Source organism: Mesoplodon densirostris, chromosome 7 (genome assembly GCF_025265405.1).
Source record: "Mesoplodon densirostris isolate mMesDen1 chromosome 7, mMesDen1 primary haplotype, whole genome shotgun sequence".
NCBI lineage: Eukaryota > Metazoa > Chordata > Mammalia > Artiodactyla > Ziphiidae > Mesoplodon > Mesoplodon densirostris.
In genome coordinates this window covers 99,710,985-99,732,644 of record NC_082667.1, presented here as the reverse complement: position 1 = coordinate 99,732,644, position 21,660 = coordinate 99,710,985, and the positions used below count along the sequence as shown (strand labels likewise).

At 36.8% G+C, this 21,660-nt stretch overlaps 2 protein-coding genes across 4 annotated transcripts in view; both read right to left on the bottom strand.

Annotated features, from left to right (window-relative positions):
• CWF19L2 (CWF19 like cell cycle control factor 2) overlaps nucleotides 1–5,064 on the bottom strand; it is a 208,105-nt gene extending 203,041 nt beyond the window's left edge. For all 3 annotated transcript variants that reach the window (XM_060104503.1, XM_060104502.1, XM_060104504.1), the window contains exons 1-3: nucleotides 4,972–5,064; nucleotides 3,319–3,429; nucleotides 2,443–2,562 (exon numbers count right to left, since the gene is read on the bottom strand). In XM_060104503.1, coding sequence (XP_059960486.1) covers nucleotides 2,443–2,562; nucleotides 3,319–3,429; nucleotides 4,972–5,064 — 324 coding nt within the window. The remainder of the gene's footprint in view (nucleotides 1–2,442; nucleotides 2,563–3,318; nucleotides 3,430–4,971) is intronic.
• A 5,310-nt stretch (nucleotides 5,065–10,374) lies between these two features.
• Nucleotides 10,375–21,660, bottom strand: part of AASDHPPT (aminoadipate-semialdehyde dehydrogenase-phosphopantetheinyl transferase) — a 30,058-nt gene continuing 18,772 nt past the window's right edge. Inside the window, exons 5-6 of the mRNA XM_060104681.1 lie at nucleotides 14,743–14,814; nucleotides 10,375–12,904 (exon numbers count right to left, since the gene is read on the bottom strand). Coding sequence (XP_059960664.1) covers nucleotides 12,740–12,904; nucleotides 14,743–14,814 — 237 coding nt within the window. The 3' untranslated portion in view covers nucleotides 10,375–12,739. The remainder of the gene's footprint in view (nucleotides 12,905–14,742; nucleotides 14,815–21,660) is intronic.

Genomic DNA, 21,660 nt, shown 5'->3' with positions numbered 1-21,660 from the left:
ACATTATGTAAAGCCAAAGAAGCCCGACACAAAAAGGATCATATTACAGTTAACCCTTGAACAATGTGGGGGTTAGGGGTGCTGATCCTACGTGCAGTGGAAAATCCACGTGTAACTTTACAGTTGGCCATCCATATCTATGGTTCCACATCCACAGATTCAACCAACCAACCGTAGATTGTGCAGTACTATGGTACATATTTCTCGAAAAAGATCCACGTACAAATGGACCTGTGCAGTCCAAACCAGTGTTGTTCAAGAGTCAACCATATATGAATATTCATATGAAATTCTAGAACAGCGAAAATTAATCTATAGTGTGCTAAAGCAGATCTATGCCTGCCCAATCCCAGAGTGAAGGAGGAGGGAGGGTGAGGAGGAATTGATTGCAAAGAGACACAAAGAACTTTATGGGGAATGGAAATGCTATCTTAACTGACAGAGTTAAAAAGGTATATTCATTAAATAGTACAATTAATATAGGATTATTTTATTATATATAAATTATACCTCAGTAAAGCTTATTTTAAAAGTTAAAAGAAAAAAAATAGAGAGCTTGACAGTCAAGATATGCTTTCCAGCCTCACATGGATCCTCAATGGTTCCCAGCAATTCATTTGCTTCTTTTATTACCTAAGCAAAGTTGTTTCAAATCTATACTATTTCCTCAATCCCTCCATCCTACTTCTACTCCCAAGTTGTCATCTCAGATGATGATTTTACCTTCTACTTCACAAAGGAAACAGAGAACACCAAGCAGAAACACCATCAATAATCTGCTCCCCTTCTTATTTATCTGCTACCTCCTCCTTATTTATCTGTATTTGTACACATCTTTACTACTTCCCTCTAGCTCAGAAGAGAAGGTGATCCTACTTCCCATCTAAGCTTACCCCTTCCCCTGGAAGCTTGCTCACCCAAACTTAGCATTCTCCTCAGTAACATTTATCCCTCTCTTCCTAAAAACATTTTCTCAAAAAGACCTCTCAACCAAACTGATTCCCCTAGCTATCATTCTGTCCTTCCTACCCTTCACTGTCAGTATAAGTTTCTCTGTTCTTCTTCAGTCAACCTCAATGTGATGTGGGCACTGAGCATTCATTCAAACTACTCTCTCTAAGGTATATGTTATACAACTTAATAGGTATGTATAAATGTACATGCTATATATTGCAACAAAAAGACTTACGTATGCTGCAGAGAAGAACAGTAATAGCAACAAGATCAACAAAGAACAGGACAGTGTGTCTCTGATAAAGGGAAGCAAGTGCCCTTAATCAAATGACATAAATGTTTAGTTGCCCTGGCAGATATATCCCCATGGGATGAGGATTCTTAACCTGTGATCCTTGTGTAAAATCCTGGGAGTTTTACAAACTCCCCTGAAGTAAACAACTTTGTATATAAATTTCTTTTTGAAGAAAAGATCACCTTTATCAGATTCTCAATGGGGTCAGCAACTCAATCCCACAATTGTGGAAAAAGTACCTCTATCTTCTTTTCACATTAAGATTTTCTAACTCCCTTTGTGCTGAGTTATATTCCAAAACATTTTTTTTTCTATATAATATTCCTACCATTACAAAATATGCTGGATAGTCAATAAAACAATACAGGTGTATTTCTCACTATGAATTAAGATACTGCGTTCTCAAATAAGATAGGCTTTCATGAGCCAATTATCATCTCAGGGTATACTGCCAAAAATTTAATTTCTGAAACTACAAGAAGGCCAGATTGTCAAACATGATAATTCAACTGAGAGTATAACCCTCCGAAGATCGTACCTATGAGTCCAATTATTCCTAAACATCTCTAGCTCATCACTCACTAAGCACAGCATACCTTTCTCTTCCTGAAAATAAGCATGAGGGTTTGGCCTGCTTTCCTATCCTCTGTGAGTCCTCTCACCCCAGACCTGGCTAGAGACACAGCAGACCCAGCAACCTCTTCCTTTTTGTCCCAAAGATAAATATATAAATACAACCTATTTTAAAGACTTAAATGTTAATTTCTATGAAAAGCAAACAGAGGTAACAGACTCTGAAATATCTTGGCACTCTTTTCCCTTAAAGTACTACTCTTTCCTGCTTCTCCTAATTTTCCAACTACTTCTACTTAATATCCTTTACTTTCTGTCTGGCTCCTCAGTATTGGTATTCTTCTTTCTTTTCAATTACCCTAGGCAATTCATCTATCCTAATGGCTTCAAAGAGCAATGATTCTCAAAATGTATGTCCATCCTCTTACCTTTATCTATAACCTAAGATCCATATTTCTACCATTTCCTGGACATCTCCAAGTAGATGTCTCCCAGGCATTTTCATATCCTAACTAATAATATTATCTAAGTTCTCATATATATTTTAGGTTCCCATATGTTGTTCCTCTAAATACAATTTTCTCAAGTAGCTGCTTCGGTTAGTTTTACTACATACTTACTGATGAACTATCAGTTGACTCGTTTTTTTCACACTTTTGTTTCTTGCTCTTTTTTTTCTTCTCTTTTTTAACTTTTCTTGAATGCTTGTCTTTTTTCTTCTTTTTCTTCACAGAGTGTTCCTATAAATAATCATGTTGAAGAGGTAAGAATTTAGTTTAGCTTACTTTAAAAGGAAGTATTTTGAGGAAAAGAAAGCTCTATATTCCAAAAAACTTTAAATCTTTCATGAAAGGAGACAAGGAATATGACTAAATAAATAATTTCTTCTAAGAAACTTTACCATACTTCTATAATATATGCCACTACTAATAAATCATATAGCTAAAATTTCTTAGAAAAATATGAGGGAAGTTTTATTTGTAGATACATTGACAGACAGATATAATCAAATAAACACATATATGCACAGACATATGTGTGTGTGTATCTCCTTCAATAGGCCCAAAACAATTTATAGAAGATTACTAGCCACATAAAATATAACAAGATAGCATAAGCTGTGGGAAGAGAAAACAACGATTGAGACAACCCCCCTAAAAAAAAAAGAAAAAGAAACAAAAGCATGACATTAAGCTTAAAACATATAACTTTTTAGATCCATAAACTTGCCACAAGTGGGCTAGAAATTTGAAGCTAAGCTTTCTACCAGCCAACTCAACTCAGAAAATCTTTCCAATGTCATTATGTCCAAAATATTAAAATATACTACTTTGGCCAGAGAGAGAAAATATTCAGTAATGCCAACTATGTGATATTCATTTTGTAACTTGCAAAAATAGTCTATAAAGTTACTCCTCCAATATTAACTTGAAAAAGTACAAAAAGAAAAAAAAAAGACAGATAAGCTTACATCAAGTAAGCCTGTTAGAACTCACCTGTGAGATTTGTTCAACTCGCTTATTCACATCAGGTAGCATCCATGTTTCCTTACCCCGAAGTCGTTTAAGTTCTTTACGCCTTTCTTCCTTTTCAAAATTGGCTTTAGCCTAAAACAGTGAAAAAAGAAAAATTAACAATTGATCCACTTGCCTTTCACAAAAAAGCAAAACAAAAACTTCTCCCACTTTCATATAAGGCTTACCAGGAATTTACTTCTACCAAAGTGTAAGAAAGATTTAAACAAACAAACTCTCCTTCCACATTACCAATTGCATTACCAATTACCAATCTCTAGTGAAATGAGCCACCAATCAAAGACAGAATCCGGGGACCTACTGTAGACCCTTCCCTCTCCCTAAGTTCCCTACCTCAAATATGACTTGAATCTCTTTTCCCTTCACTATCCCACGGATACTGCCTGATACTTCTGTAACTGTTTGGGGACTGACCTCCACACCTTCAGTCTGCAGTGCCCAAACCTCTCTACCAACAGCCCCAAAATGCTTCAGGAAGAATCACCTTTCTAAAAACAAATGATTATATTGCTAATTTTTATTCATCTTTCAACAACAGTCAAATAAAGTAAGATCTTTCTAGGAAGTTGTTCCTGCCTTTTCATTCTCCCCCCAAATTTCAAAGCTGGGGCTGGTCCTTCTCAAACCTCTGTACGTAGCTCTACTATACAATTTATCACAAACCCTACTCTCTCCAAAAACTTCCTGAAATATCAGAGACAAGGATGAAGGATATTTATTATACACGTATATTACATATGCTGAAATCAGGGAACAACACCAACATTTCACCTAAGACTTATTGCCCCCTCTTGCCCTGTAAATCTGGCTGTACTCGCTACACCTTCTCCTTCCTGTCTCCTATACCGGCTCCTTCTCATCTGCAATTTAAACTTGTTTTAAACTGTTCCAGCTTAAAACAAAAACCATCACTTGTTTCACCTTACACAGCTCTCCAACTACAACTTTTCCCCTTCATTGCCACACTTCTTATATCTTGTCAGATAATTCAATAGTACAGTTCACTTCCTGCATTCTTTATGTTACCTCTACCCCATCTCAATCTTAATGAGAAATAGAATGCTCCTCAACCTTTTTCGAAGGGCTGAATTCTCTGGGTCTCTTGTCTCAACCCTTGTTTGCATCAGTAAGGATTTACAATAAGCCAATCACTGATATAAATAGTTTAAAAGGAGAATGAAACGGTCTACTCTGACAAGGCTTACATGTGTTCCTGAAAACGGAAAATTTCATTTCAGATATAGCAAGAGCGAGGACTGAGGCTATAAAAAACGCAGAGACAGTCCTTGTAAGTGGCGGAGTTCTTCGAAAGTGCGCAGCTCAGGTGATCAGGTGATCGAAATGTCAAGAATGGATTATTTAAAAGATAAGGAAATTCAGAGGAAATAAACAAGTCTTACTGAAAAGAGTATGAGCAACTGAAGCCTGCCAGAGCATCTAGGAGGCAGAAGATACCCAAGAATTTGCGGGCATTCCAAAGGGAGACATCTACCCCCACACAACCAGGTAAGGTGAGATAGAGGCTGCGGGAAGGCAGGAGAACCAGAGGCCTGGCTCCCAGAAAGCCTCCACTCTCAATTCTAAATGGTTCCCGAAGCCCCCAAACTGAAGTACCTGTCGCAACACCTCGGTCCTGGAAATCCGGGTCTGTTCTTTACGCTCGTCGACATCGCTCGCCCTTTCAAATCCACCACCGGCAGCCGCCATAGTGATTGTCGTAAAGTTGGGAAGCCGTCACACACAAAAAATCTCAGTTTACGACTGTCGTAATTTACTAAACAAACCGGGACTTCCGACTAAGAGGAGGAGGGGCGCTGTCCACCAGCAGAGCATGCGCAGATCTGTCTGTCGCTTACTCTTCGGGTGAGTTGTTTAACCCGTGGTTTTAGAGAAAGCAGGAAGATTTAGCCAGGGAGTTGCCCTCCTTCGTATGTTGAGATTGCGCTGAGCAGGACTGGTGTCAGTGTACATTTGTTACGCGTTTTGCAAGGTTCTGACGGCATTTTCAGCTATCAGCTATCTCCTCTTAAAATCTGCGCAGTAAGTTAGACACTCAGGGAGGTTAAATCCGCACCTCTCAAAGATTTTCACCAAAAGCGCCCTTCCCGCCAAGGAGGTTCCCCTGTGCTAGAGAAATGGAACGAAGGAAGGCTGGCCAGAAAGGCAATGCGAGGTAGCAGGAGGGCAAAATTGCTTTGAAGAGTCAGTGTTTTGCTTTGGTGGACTTTTTTTAAGTACAGTATATGAAAAAGTCATGTGAATTTTGCATTGCACTTCATAATTTATACGTGCTTATTTAAAGTGTAACATTTTTTCTGACTGACATATTATTTGTTCATACTTATTCACTCAAGCATTTTTCATTACAGTGTGCAATTACCTATTTATTTGTGTGATTTGTTCCTGTTTTATGTTTGTGTCTGTGCTACAATAAAAATAGAAGTGAGGGGTTTTCTTCCTTCCCTCTCCTGAGAACAAGGAAAATAAAGGGAACAGTGAACAGGCTAGAGAAGAAACATAACCTGGCCTGAAAGAGTTAATCACCCCTTATTTTATTTTAACTGTTACTAATCTGTAGGGTCTGTAACTAGATTTCTGCTTCACAAAGCTAACCTATCACTCCCTAACTTTGTGTAAATTACATCCTCCTCCTGGTGTTTACATTTACTATGCTCCCTTGTAAGAAATCACCCCCTGTAGCTTTTGCGCTTCAGAAAGGTCACCGGCCTATAAACCAGAGACAAAAGGACCCAATTACCAGGCTGCCTAATGCCAGCTATGACTGTTCTGAAGAAATGCAAGGAGGAAAAGAATGCAAGGGGGGCACAGTTCTTGAGGTGCTAACCTGCCATGTCTTCCCTTCTGCCTGGCAGAGGAATAAATCCATCTCTCTTATCCTCCAAAATCTCTGTCTCTGTATTCTGTTCAGCATCGGTGCACAGAAAGTCAAGGTTTTTGGCAACATCTCCCAAACATAAAACTTTAAGTTCCATGAAGAATAAGACATTCTAAAGTATTAATCAAGTGCTTTGGGACTACAAAACACCGAGCTTATATATAATCACAAAGATAAAGAAGAAGGTTGGAGAATAACAAACTAGATACTTTTAAAACATTAAATATAGTTAACATAAACCAGATTGAAGTATGTCGACTAAAAAATTATTCACAGCCTAAAAGTTGAGAGTTGTGTTTTATTTGGTGGGAATTTTTAGGACTTCAAGCCTGGGAGGCAGCATTTCAAGTAACCCTGAGAGAACTGCTCCGAGGAGGCGAAGAGGGGAGCCAGGATATATAGGAGTTTTGCAACAAGGGGCAGGTAGTCTGAAAGTCAAAAGATTATTAATTAAAGAAAACCACATATGTCAAGTTAAGTAATTTAATGCTTTTCTATATATGGGAAGATGCAAGAGTCTGGGCTCACTGAAATCGTTGCTTTGATATGCACCTCAGCTATCTAGGGCCCATATCTTATGTTTTCATATCCTGTTTCCTCAGGGCTCTCCATGGGGAGTGGCTATAGTCTGATGGCTGCTAGATGGCAGGTATTCTTTTCCTTCCTGAGTTCCCTCAGGGTTCAGCAGCTCATCATAGGTTGTGGCTGTAATCACTGATGACTGTGACATCCTTTGTTTACTGACATGGCAGGCAATATTCCATTTATCAGGTAAATATGCTTCACTTTAAGGTTTCATAAAACTGAATTTGTGTTTCCAAGAAGCTTTCCCAGGAGTTTCTATTTCACCTATCTGTGAAAATCTTAACTCCAAACATGTAGTGTTTACTTGTTTGATATTCAAAATAGATGTATTCATTGCATTTTTGTTACAGAAAAGTGAATTTTAATTTATGAATTAACCTTGAAATATTTAACCCACTGTGACTTTGAGACAGGCTGGGACCTGGGACACTTTGCTGCAGTGTTTGCACCTGGACAAACGTCTCCTCCAGCAACAAAATACAAAGAAACTACATGGGACTAAAAATAACTGTGTGCATGCACAGTTGGGGCAAATTATGGACAACAAGATACAAAAAGGCTAAAACCCAACTGCCACTTCTGAAGAGCCAGGAACAAAATCAGGAGGCAAAAGTAGGGTACCAGTAGCAAAAGCAGGGTAATGAGCATGACCCCTGTACACAATACCCCCAAAGGGGTGGGCAAACCACCTAAACCACCTCTCTGGCCCGACCCCTGGACCCACCCCTACCCTCACCCCATAGATGGAAACAGCTCACCCCAGACTCAGCAAGCAAACATGGTTATCTGTTACTTCTTTTTGCCCCCTCCTGCTGCAGGAGCCCCAATAAAGCCTTGCCTGAATTTGTCTGGCCTTTTACCAATTTCTATTAATTAAAGAAGGCCAAGAACCCTGGTCAGTAACAGACTTTGTGGCACCCAGTGTGGGGCAGTTGTCCCCTTCCTGGGAGAGAATCTGGGCACCTCTGGGACCACTGAATGCAGCTTTCCCATGGGTGTCAAGCGGCCACCTGAACCTCTTGTTTGGGGGTCACCAAGTTTGGTAAGTCTGCCTTCCTGGCCCCTGAGGACTTCAGCACCCTCACTCAGGCAATGCTTTCCCTCTCCCTTCTGTCCCTTTCCTTCTCCTGATATCTCTCTACTTCTCCTTTCTCTGTCCTATCCATCCAAGAGAGTGGACGTCAGGCAACTACAGCATCACTCCTCTCGGAAATGAGACAGGCTGGGACCTGGGACCTGGGACACTTTGCTGCAGTGCTTGCACCTGGACAAATACCTCCTCGAGCAACCAGATAAATAAAGGGGTGGGCAAACCACCCAAACCACCTCTCCGGCCCAACCCCTGGACCCACCCCTACCTTCACCCCACATAAGGAACCAGCTTGCCTCCCCCCCCCAGTGAGCAAGAGAAACTGTTACTTGTTTTTGCTCCCTCGTGCTGCAGCAGGAGCCCTAAAAAATCCTTGTCTGAATTTCTTGTCTAGCCTCATCAATATCTATTGATTAAGGAAGGCCAAGAACCGTCGTTGGTAACAACTTGACTGATTTTTGTCATAATTAACCCAAATATCACTCTACTCTTTCAGATTCTCTTGGGATTCAGAAAAGCATCTGTTTACCCCTTGCATCAATTGTGGGGTCAAAAAATTGGTGATAATAGCAGAAAAATGCAAAATTATATAACAGAAACTTTTAAATCCTATTTAAGGCACAGAAGAGACTAGAACAAATGAAGAGGCATACCATGTGCTTGAAGAAGGCTCAACATCATAAAGAAATCAGTTGTCTATAAATTACTTTGTGAATACAATAACCAATAAAATTACCAACAAAAAATGCTGGCATCGGAGGGGAACTAGACAGGTTGATATAGAAAAATAAGGTAAAGTAAGTTGTTTTTACTAGTTTGCCTTTGGCCACATCAATAGAAATCCATGGTTTAATCAAACAAAGTGTAATGTAATAAGGAGCCTAAAGGTCCAGGAACCATGTTGTTGCTCCTTTTCTGCTTTGTAACACTTAGTATGTAACTTAAGTCTTTATAGTCACAAGGAACAGGGAACACAGAAAGGCTTCCATGCCCAAGAGCCCCACAGAGTCCTGCTTGGTTTCAGGGGTGAGAGCTATTTAGCAGTATCTTTGGGATAAAAAACTTGAGGCAAATATGGCAAAATAGTGTTAAACTAGTTGTTGGTGACACACCTGGCATTATTTCATGAAATCAGCAAAAACTACAAATAAAGCCTCCCAGGCCCAATCATCCCTGCCCCAGGATTGCTTATATTCATTTACAGCATATCACTGAATTTAGTACAGCACAGTTCAGACTCTGGATCTAGGCTATGTGGTTCAAATATGGAGTCCACTGTATAATGGTGGTATGATCTTTATTTAGTAAGTTGCTTAACATCTCAGTACCTTATTTTTCCCACCAGTATACTGGGGATAATAGGACTTACCCTATAAGGTTATGAGGATTGAAGAGCTTGATACATGTGAAGCACTTACCAAGGAAGACAGGTATTCTACTATAAACACTCTCAGACAAAGAATATTAATTGGAGATACGTCCAAAGACTTCTGCCAATCCCAAATTCACAAACACTGATGGCATACTTTCCCCATAAAATGAAATAATTATTAGCTCTCTTCACATCCCTTTTAATATGATCTAGTACTAGGAGATGGAATTGTTTTCAGGCATATTTTTGATCAAAGATGTATATATGTATATACATGTATGTATAAATCTGTTTAGTTGTTCAAGTTCAGATGGTAGTCCTTCAGCCAGTGAGGCTGTTTAGTTACCCAAATCTAATTAGTTTCTGAGGTTCAGATACTTAGTAGTAAGGATGGTGAATATTTTAATTGAAAAACATATCCAAATCTATTCAATTCCTGAGTTTGAATAGCAAGGGGTATGTGAATATGTCTATGTGCATACGTACACACATAGATCCATTTTTAAAAATCAATCCATCAGAGTTCCTATGCAGGAAACTATTAACAGAAACCATTTCTTTTTGCCAGAGCTGAATTATGTTTACTGTACAAAGAAACTAAAACTGTCAAAAATGAGCTCAGGAATAGTGCTAGTGTGGATGGCAGCAAAAGGTAGTGTTGATATGGTGAATGCATCTATAGTTAGATCTCCTATACCACTCTGCAAAAAAATGTATTTCCTGTGTCCCTTTTGTTCTCAGGAAGCTACTTGAGGATATGATCCACACAAATGAAGGAGTAAATCTAAGACAGACATGAGATATAGGAAATGGGAAATCAGAGAATCCAATATAGGGGAGACACAAGCAATTCCTAGGATGATGGTGAAAAGAGATTCCAGGATGACAGCTGTGCACCAGTCACAGAAGGTAAAAAGTCCAGACTGGACAAAACAGATTATTGCTCCAGGAGCAATTTCTTCAAGATGGATGAAACTGATAAAACAACTGGTATGCCTGAACATAGAGTTTTGGATTTAATTAGCAATAAGTATATAGAAACCTATGTAAACAAAATAAATTATTAAGTCTAGGAAATAAAAATGCAGTACAGGGTTAAGAATAACACATCACTTAGCTGTACAGTGTTACATAATCTTAATGATGTAAACATTCTTAATCACAGTCAATAATGTAAACACTGAATTACAGATGCTGGGAAAGGGGGAGCAGGAAGGGAAAGTGCAATGGTTGGGAAGCAGAAGAACAAAGCTTTATATCAGGAATTAAAAACCTAAAACTGAAAACAAGTTAAAGCAATATAAACATGTTACCTGAAGATATGGTAATAAATAACAACAAAATAAAACCAGTGAAACAGCTTGCTCTGGGGACAGGAAATAGGAGAGGAAGGTCAAGGGAGTGGTATTTTTCATTTAGAAAAAGAATTTTTTATAGATCTATTTGATTCTAAACTATGTGAATCCATTTGACTCTATGTGAAACTTTAAGAAATAACAGAACCCCCCACCCCTGCCCCCCAGAAATCTAGCATGGTACCTGGCTCATAAAAATTCAATAATGTTAATTATTTTATTATTATAATGACAAGGAAGATGACAATTTTTCATATCACCATTACACTCATGCTAGGAATAACAATGCTTCCTCTACTATAAATGCTATTTGATCTTTTTAAAACATGTTATTTACTATGCTTGGAATATCTGGGCATGCTTAATGAAATAAAAAATTATAAAACATTCCAAATTTTTTTTTTTTACTTAAGCAAAGTATCTAATTTTATACAATTTACACACAACTTTTAACCAATGAAACTATTTCACTTCTTGACATTCAACAATTATAAGACTTTAACTCCCCAAGACATGCACTACAACCACAGAATAGATTCTGTCATCATTATGATGGTCTTGGCATCTTATATATAATGTTTCCACTTTAAATTAAGTCCTATTTACCAAAATAGAAACAGGTAAAGATAATGAACAGGAAGTTTATAAAAAAAGAATACTAACAGCAAATAACAACACTGACATACCAACCTCATTTGCAATGAAAGAAACACAAATTTAAAAAATAAGATACCATTTTCACGTATTTTGGCATAGATTAATTTTTTTTAAAAAAGATCCTATCTACAGATGACCAGAGAGTATGTAGGTGGGGGGTGAGAGAGTGGTCACACATATAACAATAACTAGAAGTATAAGTTGTACAGCCTTTTTAGAGAATGATTTGGCAATACTTACAGAGGCTCTAAAAATGTTTATTTAATTCCTTTGAACCAATCATTATCATTCCATTTCTAGAAATTTACTTTCTTAAGGACATAATTAAACATGTACCTCAAAATGTGGTTACAAGGATATTCAATGAATCACTGCTTATAGTAAAAACTGCAGACATTCAAAATGTCTAACACAGAAGAAAGAATGAGTAAATTGTGGCACACCTCCATTATGGCAGACAGGGGGCTTCCCCTAGATGTCATTCCCCCAGACTTTGCCTTAGCTTCTTCGTTACCCAACCCAAAAATGTCAGAGTTCAACTTTCTCAGTGACCTGATCTGAGTCAACAGAAACTTTGGGGAAATTTTCTGGGGGCTCTTAAGAGGAAAAAATCTTCCTCACTGACAAAACTGAGATGTGAGAGGAAAAACAGCTTTTCCTGCCTTTTAGATGTAATTTTTATGAAGATGTGAAGCTGGAAGTTACAGCAGCAGCTCTTACAACCATGAGGGAGACAAGCCTAAGGCAAAACCAATAAGCTGAGGCTGAGGCAAAAATAAGTGTCCTTAATGACACCTCAGAACTGTTTATGTGAGACAATAAATGTCCTTGGTTACTGAAGTCGATTATATTTGAACATTATTACCTCTGGTCAATAGCATCCTGATAGAAGCCGTACAACATAATACTTCAGAGTCACTAAAAGTTACGGCTACAGCAGTATATTTATGAACAGTAGATGTACAGTTCAGAGAAAAGAAATGAAAAATAGTATGCTCCCATTTAGAAAAAGATTAACTATGTTAAGATGGAATCATTTGCCAAGAAAAAGGTCTGGGAAGATACTCCAGGTTTTAGGGATAGTTACCTCTGAAATAGTTATCTCTGAAAGATAGGAATTCGAATGTTCCCTTCTTGTGAATTCACATTTTCTGTTGTTTTTCTAAAATGAACATATATCACTTTAAGATTCTCCCACCAGTTTCTATTTCTTCAGTAAATCCAATGCGATTTTGGGGAGGAAGAAGAGGTAAACATGTATTCTAGTGAGCTATCCTGAACTGGGAGTCTGCCTTTTTAATAGGAAAAGTTCTTTCTTCTTTTTTAAACTGTTTTGTGAAATAAAATTTGATACTCTCAGGCATTTATTTTTTAGTGAATACAGAAGATTACAGTTTTCATTTCCCTTTGTTACTTAGAAAATCATATCATGACTTTGTACCATTTCGTATTGAAATTTCTTCTGTGAAGCAAAAACAGTCCCAAAATGAAGGATCTTCAGGGGTCATAGGAACAGCAGATGATATTAAATCATTAAAGGTGAGAATAGTAAACTGCCTCTGGGTCGGTTTAGAATCACCTTGAAATGAAACCTAAAAGGATAAAAAATTAGATTACCTCAATGTTATACTGCATATTAATCTTATGGTCAATTTTGTAATTAGGAAAATAAGAAATCAGTAATCACATTTCAGCAATATTAAATTATACTTCAATAACATTAAATTACAACACAGTAGCATTTCTAGATAATTGCTTCTACTCCTTATATTAGTGTTGCCAATATAACAAAGCAAGAAAAATATGAAATAACCTGATTCTCAAACTTTTTGTAGACAACAATAACCTGTGGTATTTGTTTAAAATGTAGATTTACTGAGCCACACATCCAACAATTCTGATTCAGTAGATGAGTCAAAAAGGATCCCCAAATATATAACTTTAACAAGCAGGTGGGTTATTCTGATAGAGAGGGACCACCAGGCAAACTTCTGAGAAATACTCTAGAGGATGTGTCTGATAAAATACCCATAACCACACAGAGATGCAACACTTCATTAGGAAATGACTCATTCAACACTAAATTTAAACTATATCTTATACTCTGTGATAGAGCCCTTGTTCACAACTCAGCCCAGTGTGGACTGTCTTTAACATTCTATACATTCTACTAAAGATAGTACTTGGGTCTTCTACAGTGCTTTTACAAGGTTAATATCTATTTTATATGATGTAATTCTCATAACTATGATGATATGGTTGTTACCTCAACTCTAGAGATGGGGAAATTGAGGCTCAGTAAGATCAATCAATTTATACAAGCTTACAACACAGGTTAAACGGTAGACCTGAGCCTGAAACTCAGCCAGGTCTTCTGAATAGTACCCTCACCCTTTTCTCACTATGCCACTGCTGCCTAAATAGGCTGTCTCCAGGGAAATAAAAAGAAAGTACTGCCATGTGCAGACATTACAAAAAATATAAAGCTCTATGGAATCATAAGGTATGAGCAGAAAGGGTAATGCTGAGACTTCAGCACACAAGGACAGGTAACCTGGGTTGGAACATCTTCAGATTACAGGAGTCAATTTTAACATGTCATCCCTTTTAAAAGAAAATAATCTATGAAGAATTTTAATCTTTTTAATCTGTCAAAGGCATGATCTGTAGACTGAGCTTTTTTTCTAAAAGTAATGATGCATACACATTGATCACATTACATTCTCTCACGCAGATTCCCTAAAAATAATAATAAGCATATAGTTTCAATTATTGTGACATTATCAGTATTCCTTAAATAAATACTTCCACAGAATCACAACTATATGTAGGCTGAGAGTCAAGACCCTAAGGTTTCTTTTTTAAAAAATTTCTCAACTTACCTATTAAATAGCAGAAGAAAGTAAAAATCGATTTTGATTGGAAGAATTGATGTTATGCTAGAATATATCACAAGATCTCTTGCATTTTTGATACTTTGGAAGTAATTTAGGAGAGTATTATAAAAAGGGGAAGGAGTTCAATTTGATAGATAATTCCATTACTCACTATCCCTCAACTTGGTACACTTAATATTCAAAGACAGCCCCAATTCACCAGGAAATAAACCACTGTTAAGATGACCAAGACAGTGACTATCTTGAATATCTACTGAATATATGAATACTAGGACAGTACCACCAAATTTTTTTCTTTGTCATATTTAAGTATATTTGAATGTGAAGAAGCAGGTAACATACTTTTAAAACCTTTCTGTGAAATCCCAGATGATCTTAAGGATTAGATAATGAACACTTCTAAAGTCTATAATTAAAAAAAAAAAAAAAGCCAAAACCTCTAACCTGATATAAACCAAATGATTATTTCCATCAATAAATAACAAATTCAATTTTAATACATGTTTTTTAGAAAAAAATCAGAGAAATCTTACATCCTGATGTCTAGATCCATTGGGTTTCCTAAGAGCTACTGCAACAAAATGGTGCTCATCTATTTTGCTTTCCTGAAAAATAAAACCTAAGTAAATAGAGAATACTAAATATAGAAACTTAGGTATATTTCTACTTACATTTTAAAAATTTCACTCCCCCCAACCATATACACACATACATACATATATATCTCCACTCCCCCTGACTTGAAGGAATAGTCACATATATTTTGGCCCTTTACTCTGTAATATTTCAATATATATTTCCTAATAGGGACATTCTCTCACATAACCACTGTAGTTAATAACTTTGGTAAATTTAACATTAAAATAATACTTAAATCTACTCTCTGTACTCCAACTTTTGTGAATTAATCCAGTAATGTCCTTTATACCATTTCCCCACCTCCAGTACAGGAGGCAGTCTAGGGTCAAGTATTACATTCAGTTGTCATTGTCTTGCTAGCTTTTCTTTTGTCTTTTATGATGTTAGTATTTTAAAATACAAGCCCCATCCCCCACTTTTTATTAATAAACGTTGGCTATTTTCAGTCTGATGGTTCTTAATGATTACATTTATATTATACATTCTTAATAAGAATACTATATAGATAAAGTATCCTATCTAGAGGCACATCTAGATAGCCATCTGACCTCACTGGTGATGTTAGTTTTGTATATGCTTAAAAGTGTACATTTAAAAAAATTAGATTGCAACACTGGTTTATAAGCATTTAGTTAACTACATACTACAGCCTGTGGAAATTCATAGGTAAGACTTAAAAAATATGTAATTTCCTATTTTCCCCTATGTATGATACAAAGGGGGAGGGGGCTTTAAAATATAATAGACATTGAGGCAGTTACCAGAGAGAAGTATGAACAACTGTTAAAAATTAAACAAAATTTCACCAAAAAGCCACTTTACTAAGGCAGTCTTCCATAAGACATGAGTTGAAATAGGAAACTACAATCAGAAATAGTATTACTTAGGGACTTTTCATCCTTCATCCTCTTTCTCATATCTTCATACATTAAGATATCCAAATTATCAATCAATCAATCAATAAAAGAAATTCAAAAGAGATAAATTTAGGAAAACACTTTGAGAAGAAAAAATAACTAGCTAAGTATGAGAAAACATTTAATAGGTCAAAGTTTGTTATTGTAAACAAAACTATTCTTTTTGAACATGGTTCTCCCATTCTTTACACTGAATGTATCAATAATATAAACACTAACATACAGAGATGTTTTGGCTATAATTATTTTTGGAAGACAACTTAGATCAGCAGTTTTGTAGTGTCTGTAAGGCGGAATATCAAGAGGTAACTGCTGGCAATAACTACTTTTCATCCAGCCTGTCCACTAAATGCCACTAAAATGCTCAATTTGTTTACTTACCTCATTATAAGCCAAAATTCAATGAGACTGATTTCAAAATATTCACCATATCTACTCAGCCCTCATCAACATCACATGAATATGAAATTTGAAAACAGCAAAACTAGAGAAGTTATTTTACAATGACTCCAGTTTATCAAACATTAATATTTGATATCTCACTAGAATAAAAATTCTATGAGGTAATCACCTTTGCCCTAAATCCTTTCTGCCTAGTACATCTATAATAAATATTAGTTGAAAAAAGAAATGAAACCAGCAAGCTAACTAGCTAGTTAAGCCAGTACATTCAATGCTACTGAACTTAAGACTTAATTTCAAGACTTTACAAGTTTCCAAAAGTTTCCTAAGCTTACAGTTTTTTATCCATAAAATTATTGTGAATACCAAAATTTCCTCGAAATCTCCAACAAACCCAAAGGGAGCAAGAATATTTAACTTTTTCAGGAGATAGTTTAGCATTAGATTACAAAGATTAACCTGCTTTAGTCAAATTGTATGTCATTTTCTTTGTATGTATTTTCACCTTATAAACAAAGTAAAATAAAAGTTTAAGGTATAACTTAAATCATTCAAGTTTTACAATGTTTTCCCAATGGTAAAGTACTGAAGAAAATCTGTCATAAATGTTAATATTTCTACTTTTTTTTTACATTTTTATTGGAGTATAATTGCTTTACAATGGTTAGTTTCTGCTTTATAACAAAGGGAATCAGTTATACATAGACCTATGTCCCCATATCTCTTCCATCTTGCGTCTCCCTCCCTCCCACCCTCCCTATCCCATGCCTCTAGGTGGTCACAAAGCAAAGAGTTGATCTCCCTGTGCTATGCGGCTGCTTCCCACTAGCTATCTATTTTACGTTTGGTAGTGTATATATGTCCATGCCACTCTCTATGTCACAGCTTACCCTTCCCCCTCCCCATATCCTCAAGTCCATTCTCTAGTAGGTCTGTGTCTTTATTTCTGTCTTACCCCTAGGCTCTACATAACACTTTTTTTTCCTAGATTCCATATATATGTGTTAGCATACGGTATTTGTCTTTCTCTTTCTTATTTCACTCTGTACTACAGACTCGAGGTCCATCCACCTCACTACAAATAACTCAATTTCGTTTCTTTTTATGGCTGAGTAATATTCCATTGTATATATGTGCCACATCTTCTTTATTCATTCATCCGATGATGGACACTTAGGTTGTTTCCATCTCCTGGCTATTGAAAATAGAGCTGCAGTGAACATTTTGGTACATGACTCTTTTTGAATTATGGTTTTCTCAGGATATATGCCCAGTAGTGGGATTGCTGGGTCATATGGTAGTTCTATTTGAATTTTTTTAAGGAACCTCCATACTCTGCTCCATAGTGGCTGTACCAATCCATATTCCCACCAGCAGTGCAAGAGGGTTCACTTTTCTCCACACCCTCTCCAGCATTTATTGTTTTTAGCATTTTTGATGATGGCCATTCTGACTGGTGTGAGGTGATATCTCATTATAGCTTTGATTTACATTTCTCTAACGATTAATGATGTTGAGCATTCTCTCCTCTTTCATGTGTTTGTTGACACTCTGTATATCTTCTTTGGAGAAATGTCTATTTAGGTCTACTGCCCATATTTGGATTGGGCTGTTTGTTTTTTTGTTATTGAGCTGCATGAGCTGCTTGTAAATTTTGGATATTAATACTTTGTCAGTTGTGCATTTGCAAATATTTTCTCCCATTCTGAGGGTTGTCTTTTGGTCTTGTTTTATGGTTTCCTTTGCTGTGCAAAAACTTTTAAGTTTCATTAGGTCCCATTTGTTTATTTTTGTTTTTATTTCCATTTCTCTACAAGGTGGGTCAAAAAGGATCTTGCTGTGATTTATGACATAGAGTGTTCTGCCTATGTTTTCCTCTAAGAGTTTGATAGTTTCTGGCCTTACATTTAGGTCTTTAATCCATTTTGAACTTATTTGTGTGTATGGTGTTAGGGAGTGTTCTAATCTCATACTTTTACATGTCCCTGTCCAGTTTTCCCAGCACCACTTACTGAAGAGGCTGTCCTTCTCCACTGTACATTCCTGCCTCCTTTATCAAAGATAAGGTGACCATATGTGCGTGGGTTTATCTCTGGGCTTTCTATCCTGTTCCATTGATCTATCTTTCTGTTTTTGTGCCAGTACCATACTGTCTTGATTACTGTAGCTTTGTAGTACAGTCTGAAGTCAGGGAGCCTGATTCCTCCAGCTCTGTTTTTCATTCTCAAGATTGCTTTGGCTATTCGGGGTATTTTCTGTTTCCATACAAATAGTGAAATTTTTGTTCTAGTTCTGTGAAAAATGCCAGTGGTAGTTTGATAGGGATTGCATTGAATCTGTAGATTGCTTTGCATACTAGAGTCATTTTCACAATGTTGATTCTTCCAATCCAAGAACATGGTATATCTCTCCATCTATTTGTATCATCTTTAATTTCTTTCATCAGTGTCTTATAATTTTCTGCATACAGGTCTTTTGTCTCCTTAGGTAGGTTTATTCCTACATATTTTATTCTGTTTGTTGCAATGGTATATGGGAGTTCTTTTGATTTCACTTTCAGATTTTTCATCATTACTGTATAGGAATGCCAGAGATTTCTGTGCATTAATTTTGTATCCTGCTACTTTACCAAATTCATTGATTAGCTCTAGTAGTTTTCTGGGAGCACCTTTAGGATTCTCTATGTATAGCATCATGTCATCTGCAAACAGTGACAGCTTTACTTCTTCTTTTCCGATTTGGATTCCTTTTATTTCCTTCTCTTCTCTGATTGCTGTGGCTAAAACTTCCAAAACTAAGTTGAATAAGAGTGGTGAGACTCGGCAACATTGTCTTGTTCCTGATCTTAGTGGAAATGGTTTGTTTTTCACCATTGAGGACGATGTTGGCTGTGGGTTTGTCACATATGGCCTTTATTATGTTGAGGAAAGTTCGTTCTATGCCTACTTTCTGGAGCGTTTTTATCATAAATGGGTGTTGAATTTTGTCAAAAGCTTTCTCTGCATCTATTGAGATGACCACGTGGTTTTTCTCCTTCAGTTTGTTAATATGGTGTATCACACTGATTGATTTGCGTATATTGAAGAATCCTTGTATTCCTGGAATAAACCCCACCTGATCATGGTGTATGATCCTCTTGATGTGCTGTTGGATTCTGTTTGCTAGTATTTTGTTGAGGATTTTTGCATCTATGTTCATCAGTGATATTGGCCTGTAGTTTTCTTTCTTTGTGACATCCTTGTCTGGTTTTGGTATCAGGGTGATGGTGGCCTCACAGAATGAGTTTGGGAGGGTTCCTCCCTCTGCTATATTTTGGAAGAGTTTGAGAAGGATAGGTGTTAGCTCTTCTCTAAATGTTTGATAGAATTCGCCTGTGAAGCCATCTGGTCCTGGGCTTTTGTTTGTTGGCAGATTTTTAATCACAGTTTCAATTTCAGTGCTTGTGATTGGCCCATTCATATTTTCTATTTCTTCCTGATTCAGTCTTGGCAGGTTGTGCATTTCTAAGAATTTGTCCATTTCTTCCAGGTTGTCCATTTTATTGGCATAGAGTTGCTTGTAGTAATCACTCATGATCTTTTGTATTTCTGCAGTGTCAGTTGTTACTTCTTTTTCATTTCTACTGATTTGGGTCTTCTCCCTTTTTTTCTTGATGAGTCTGGCTAATGGTTTATCAATTTTGTTTATCTTCTCAAAGAACCATCTTTTAGTTTTATTGATCTTTGCTATCGTTTCCTTCATTTCTTTTTCATTTATTTCTGATCTGATTTTTATGATTTCTTTCCTTCTGCTAACTTTGGGTTTTTTTTGTGAAGCTGGGTGCTGGTGTTGAGATGGGAGATCCCTGGGAGATTTTTGCCATTTGATATTACATGGAGCTGGGAGGTCTCTTGTGGACCAGTGACCTGAAGTTGGCTCTCCCACCTCAGAGGCACAGGACTGACTACTGGCTGCAGCACCAAGAGCCTTTCATCCACATGGCTTTTTTATGAGGAGATATTCTGGAGAATCATTTCAGAAACTGAGGGGGGAAAGTGAATGAAGACAAAAAAGACCCTTTTCCTGCAATCCCTGGCCTCCTGGTATCAAGACACTAGGACAACATCCAATATTTCTACTTTTTAAAGCACTTTCTTTCAAAAGCAAAGAATTTCTGTTTCATCTAATCTCATCACTTGAAACTTTTTGGTGGTAAATTTAACTTGCTTAACAGCAACTGGTTATGAAAACTGAAAGCCTATGGAAACATAAGATTCCTCTTGGCATAATAATTCATATTTCTTGTAGAGTATTAATTTTCCAGGTGTGAGATACAATAGTCAGGTAAGTGGAAAATCCTTTGGAGGATTTGTTGTAATAAATAACGGATTCTTGATTATGTCCACGCTAGCATTTTAGGTCTGCAACAGATACAATGCGAAGTAAGATACTGCCCCTGCGTTCAGGGAGCCCTGGGGAAGTAAAGCAAGTAGACAAGTACAAAGATTATGAGGTAAAATGTGGTATGTTGTAAGAAAGAAAAAAAAAAAAGCTTGGTCTTAAATGAAATAAAGAAAAGGCACCTGAAATGGATTTAAACTGTTAAAGGAGAAGGCAAGGAAGAGTTTGGGGCAGGGTGGATGGGTGGGTGGTGGTGAGGACACAGAAGAATTAAAACAAATATAAATACAAGAGGGTTGGAGGTATTTAAAGAATAGCAGATAGCAGGTTGTGATTTGGCTGCAATGTGGAGTGTATATAGGGAAATGACGGCCAAAAATGAAGAAGGATGAAGCAAAATAATGGAAGAGGAACCTAGTTAGGAGGCTACTGCATTAGTCTAAGTTGGATGTAAACAGTGCCCACACTAAGCGTTTTCAGAGGGGAGCACGTCACTTGTTAATTAGAGGGTTTGGTATAACAAGGGGAGGAGGAAGGGAACTGAAAATGGGTCTGGGCTTTCTTAATCCTGGATGACTGGATGGTGGTACCATCTAAAAAAGTAAAGTTAGAAAAAGAAAATAACTTGAAGGGCAATTGTTATTTTGACTTATCTGCAGAATTTGTGGTGTCTGTGTAGTGTTCAAGGAGAAATACATAGCAGTGAGAAATCGGAGTCTGAAGAGTGAAAGAAACTGAGTTAAAGATTTGGTAGTCATACGCAGAAAGGTAGTGTGCTTGAAACTGCTAATTGTGAGAGTGGATCCACGAAAACAGTAGATGCCTGGGAAAATGTCTATACTTAGAAGGTAGCAATGAAATGTACTTCTTAAATATAAGAGTTTTAGGGTTCAGTCTGTTGTCTTCTTTTCTATACACTTCTAGATGGTTTCACAGACTACCTTCCACTAACAGCTGTCATTTAATGACAAGCCTATTCTTTCCTTAAAGCTCTCAGCTTCTGTTTCATAGCTAAACTCTCGTCTTGAATGTTATTCAGAACACTAAGCAGATTTGTTTTTAAATCCTCATTTGCTTTATAATTTTCATTTCATATTCTTCTTTTGAGTCTCC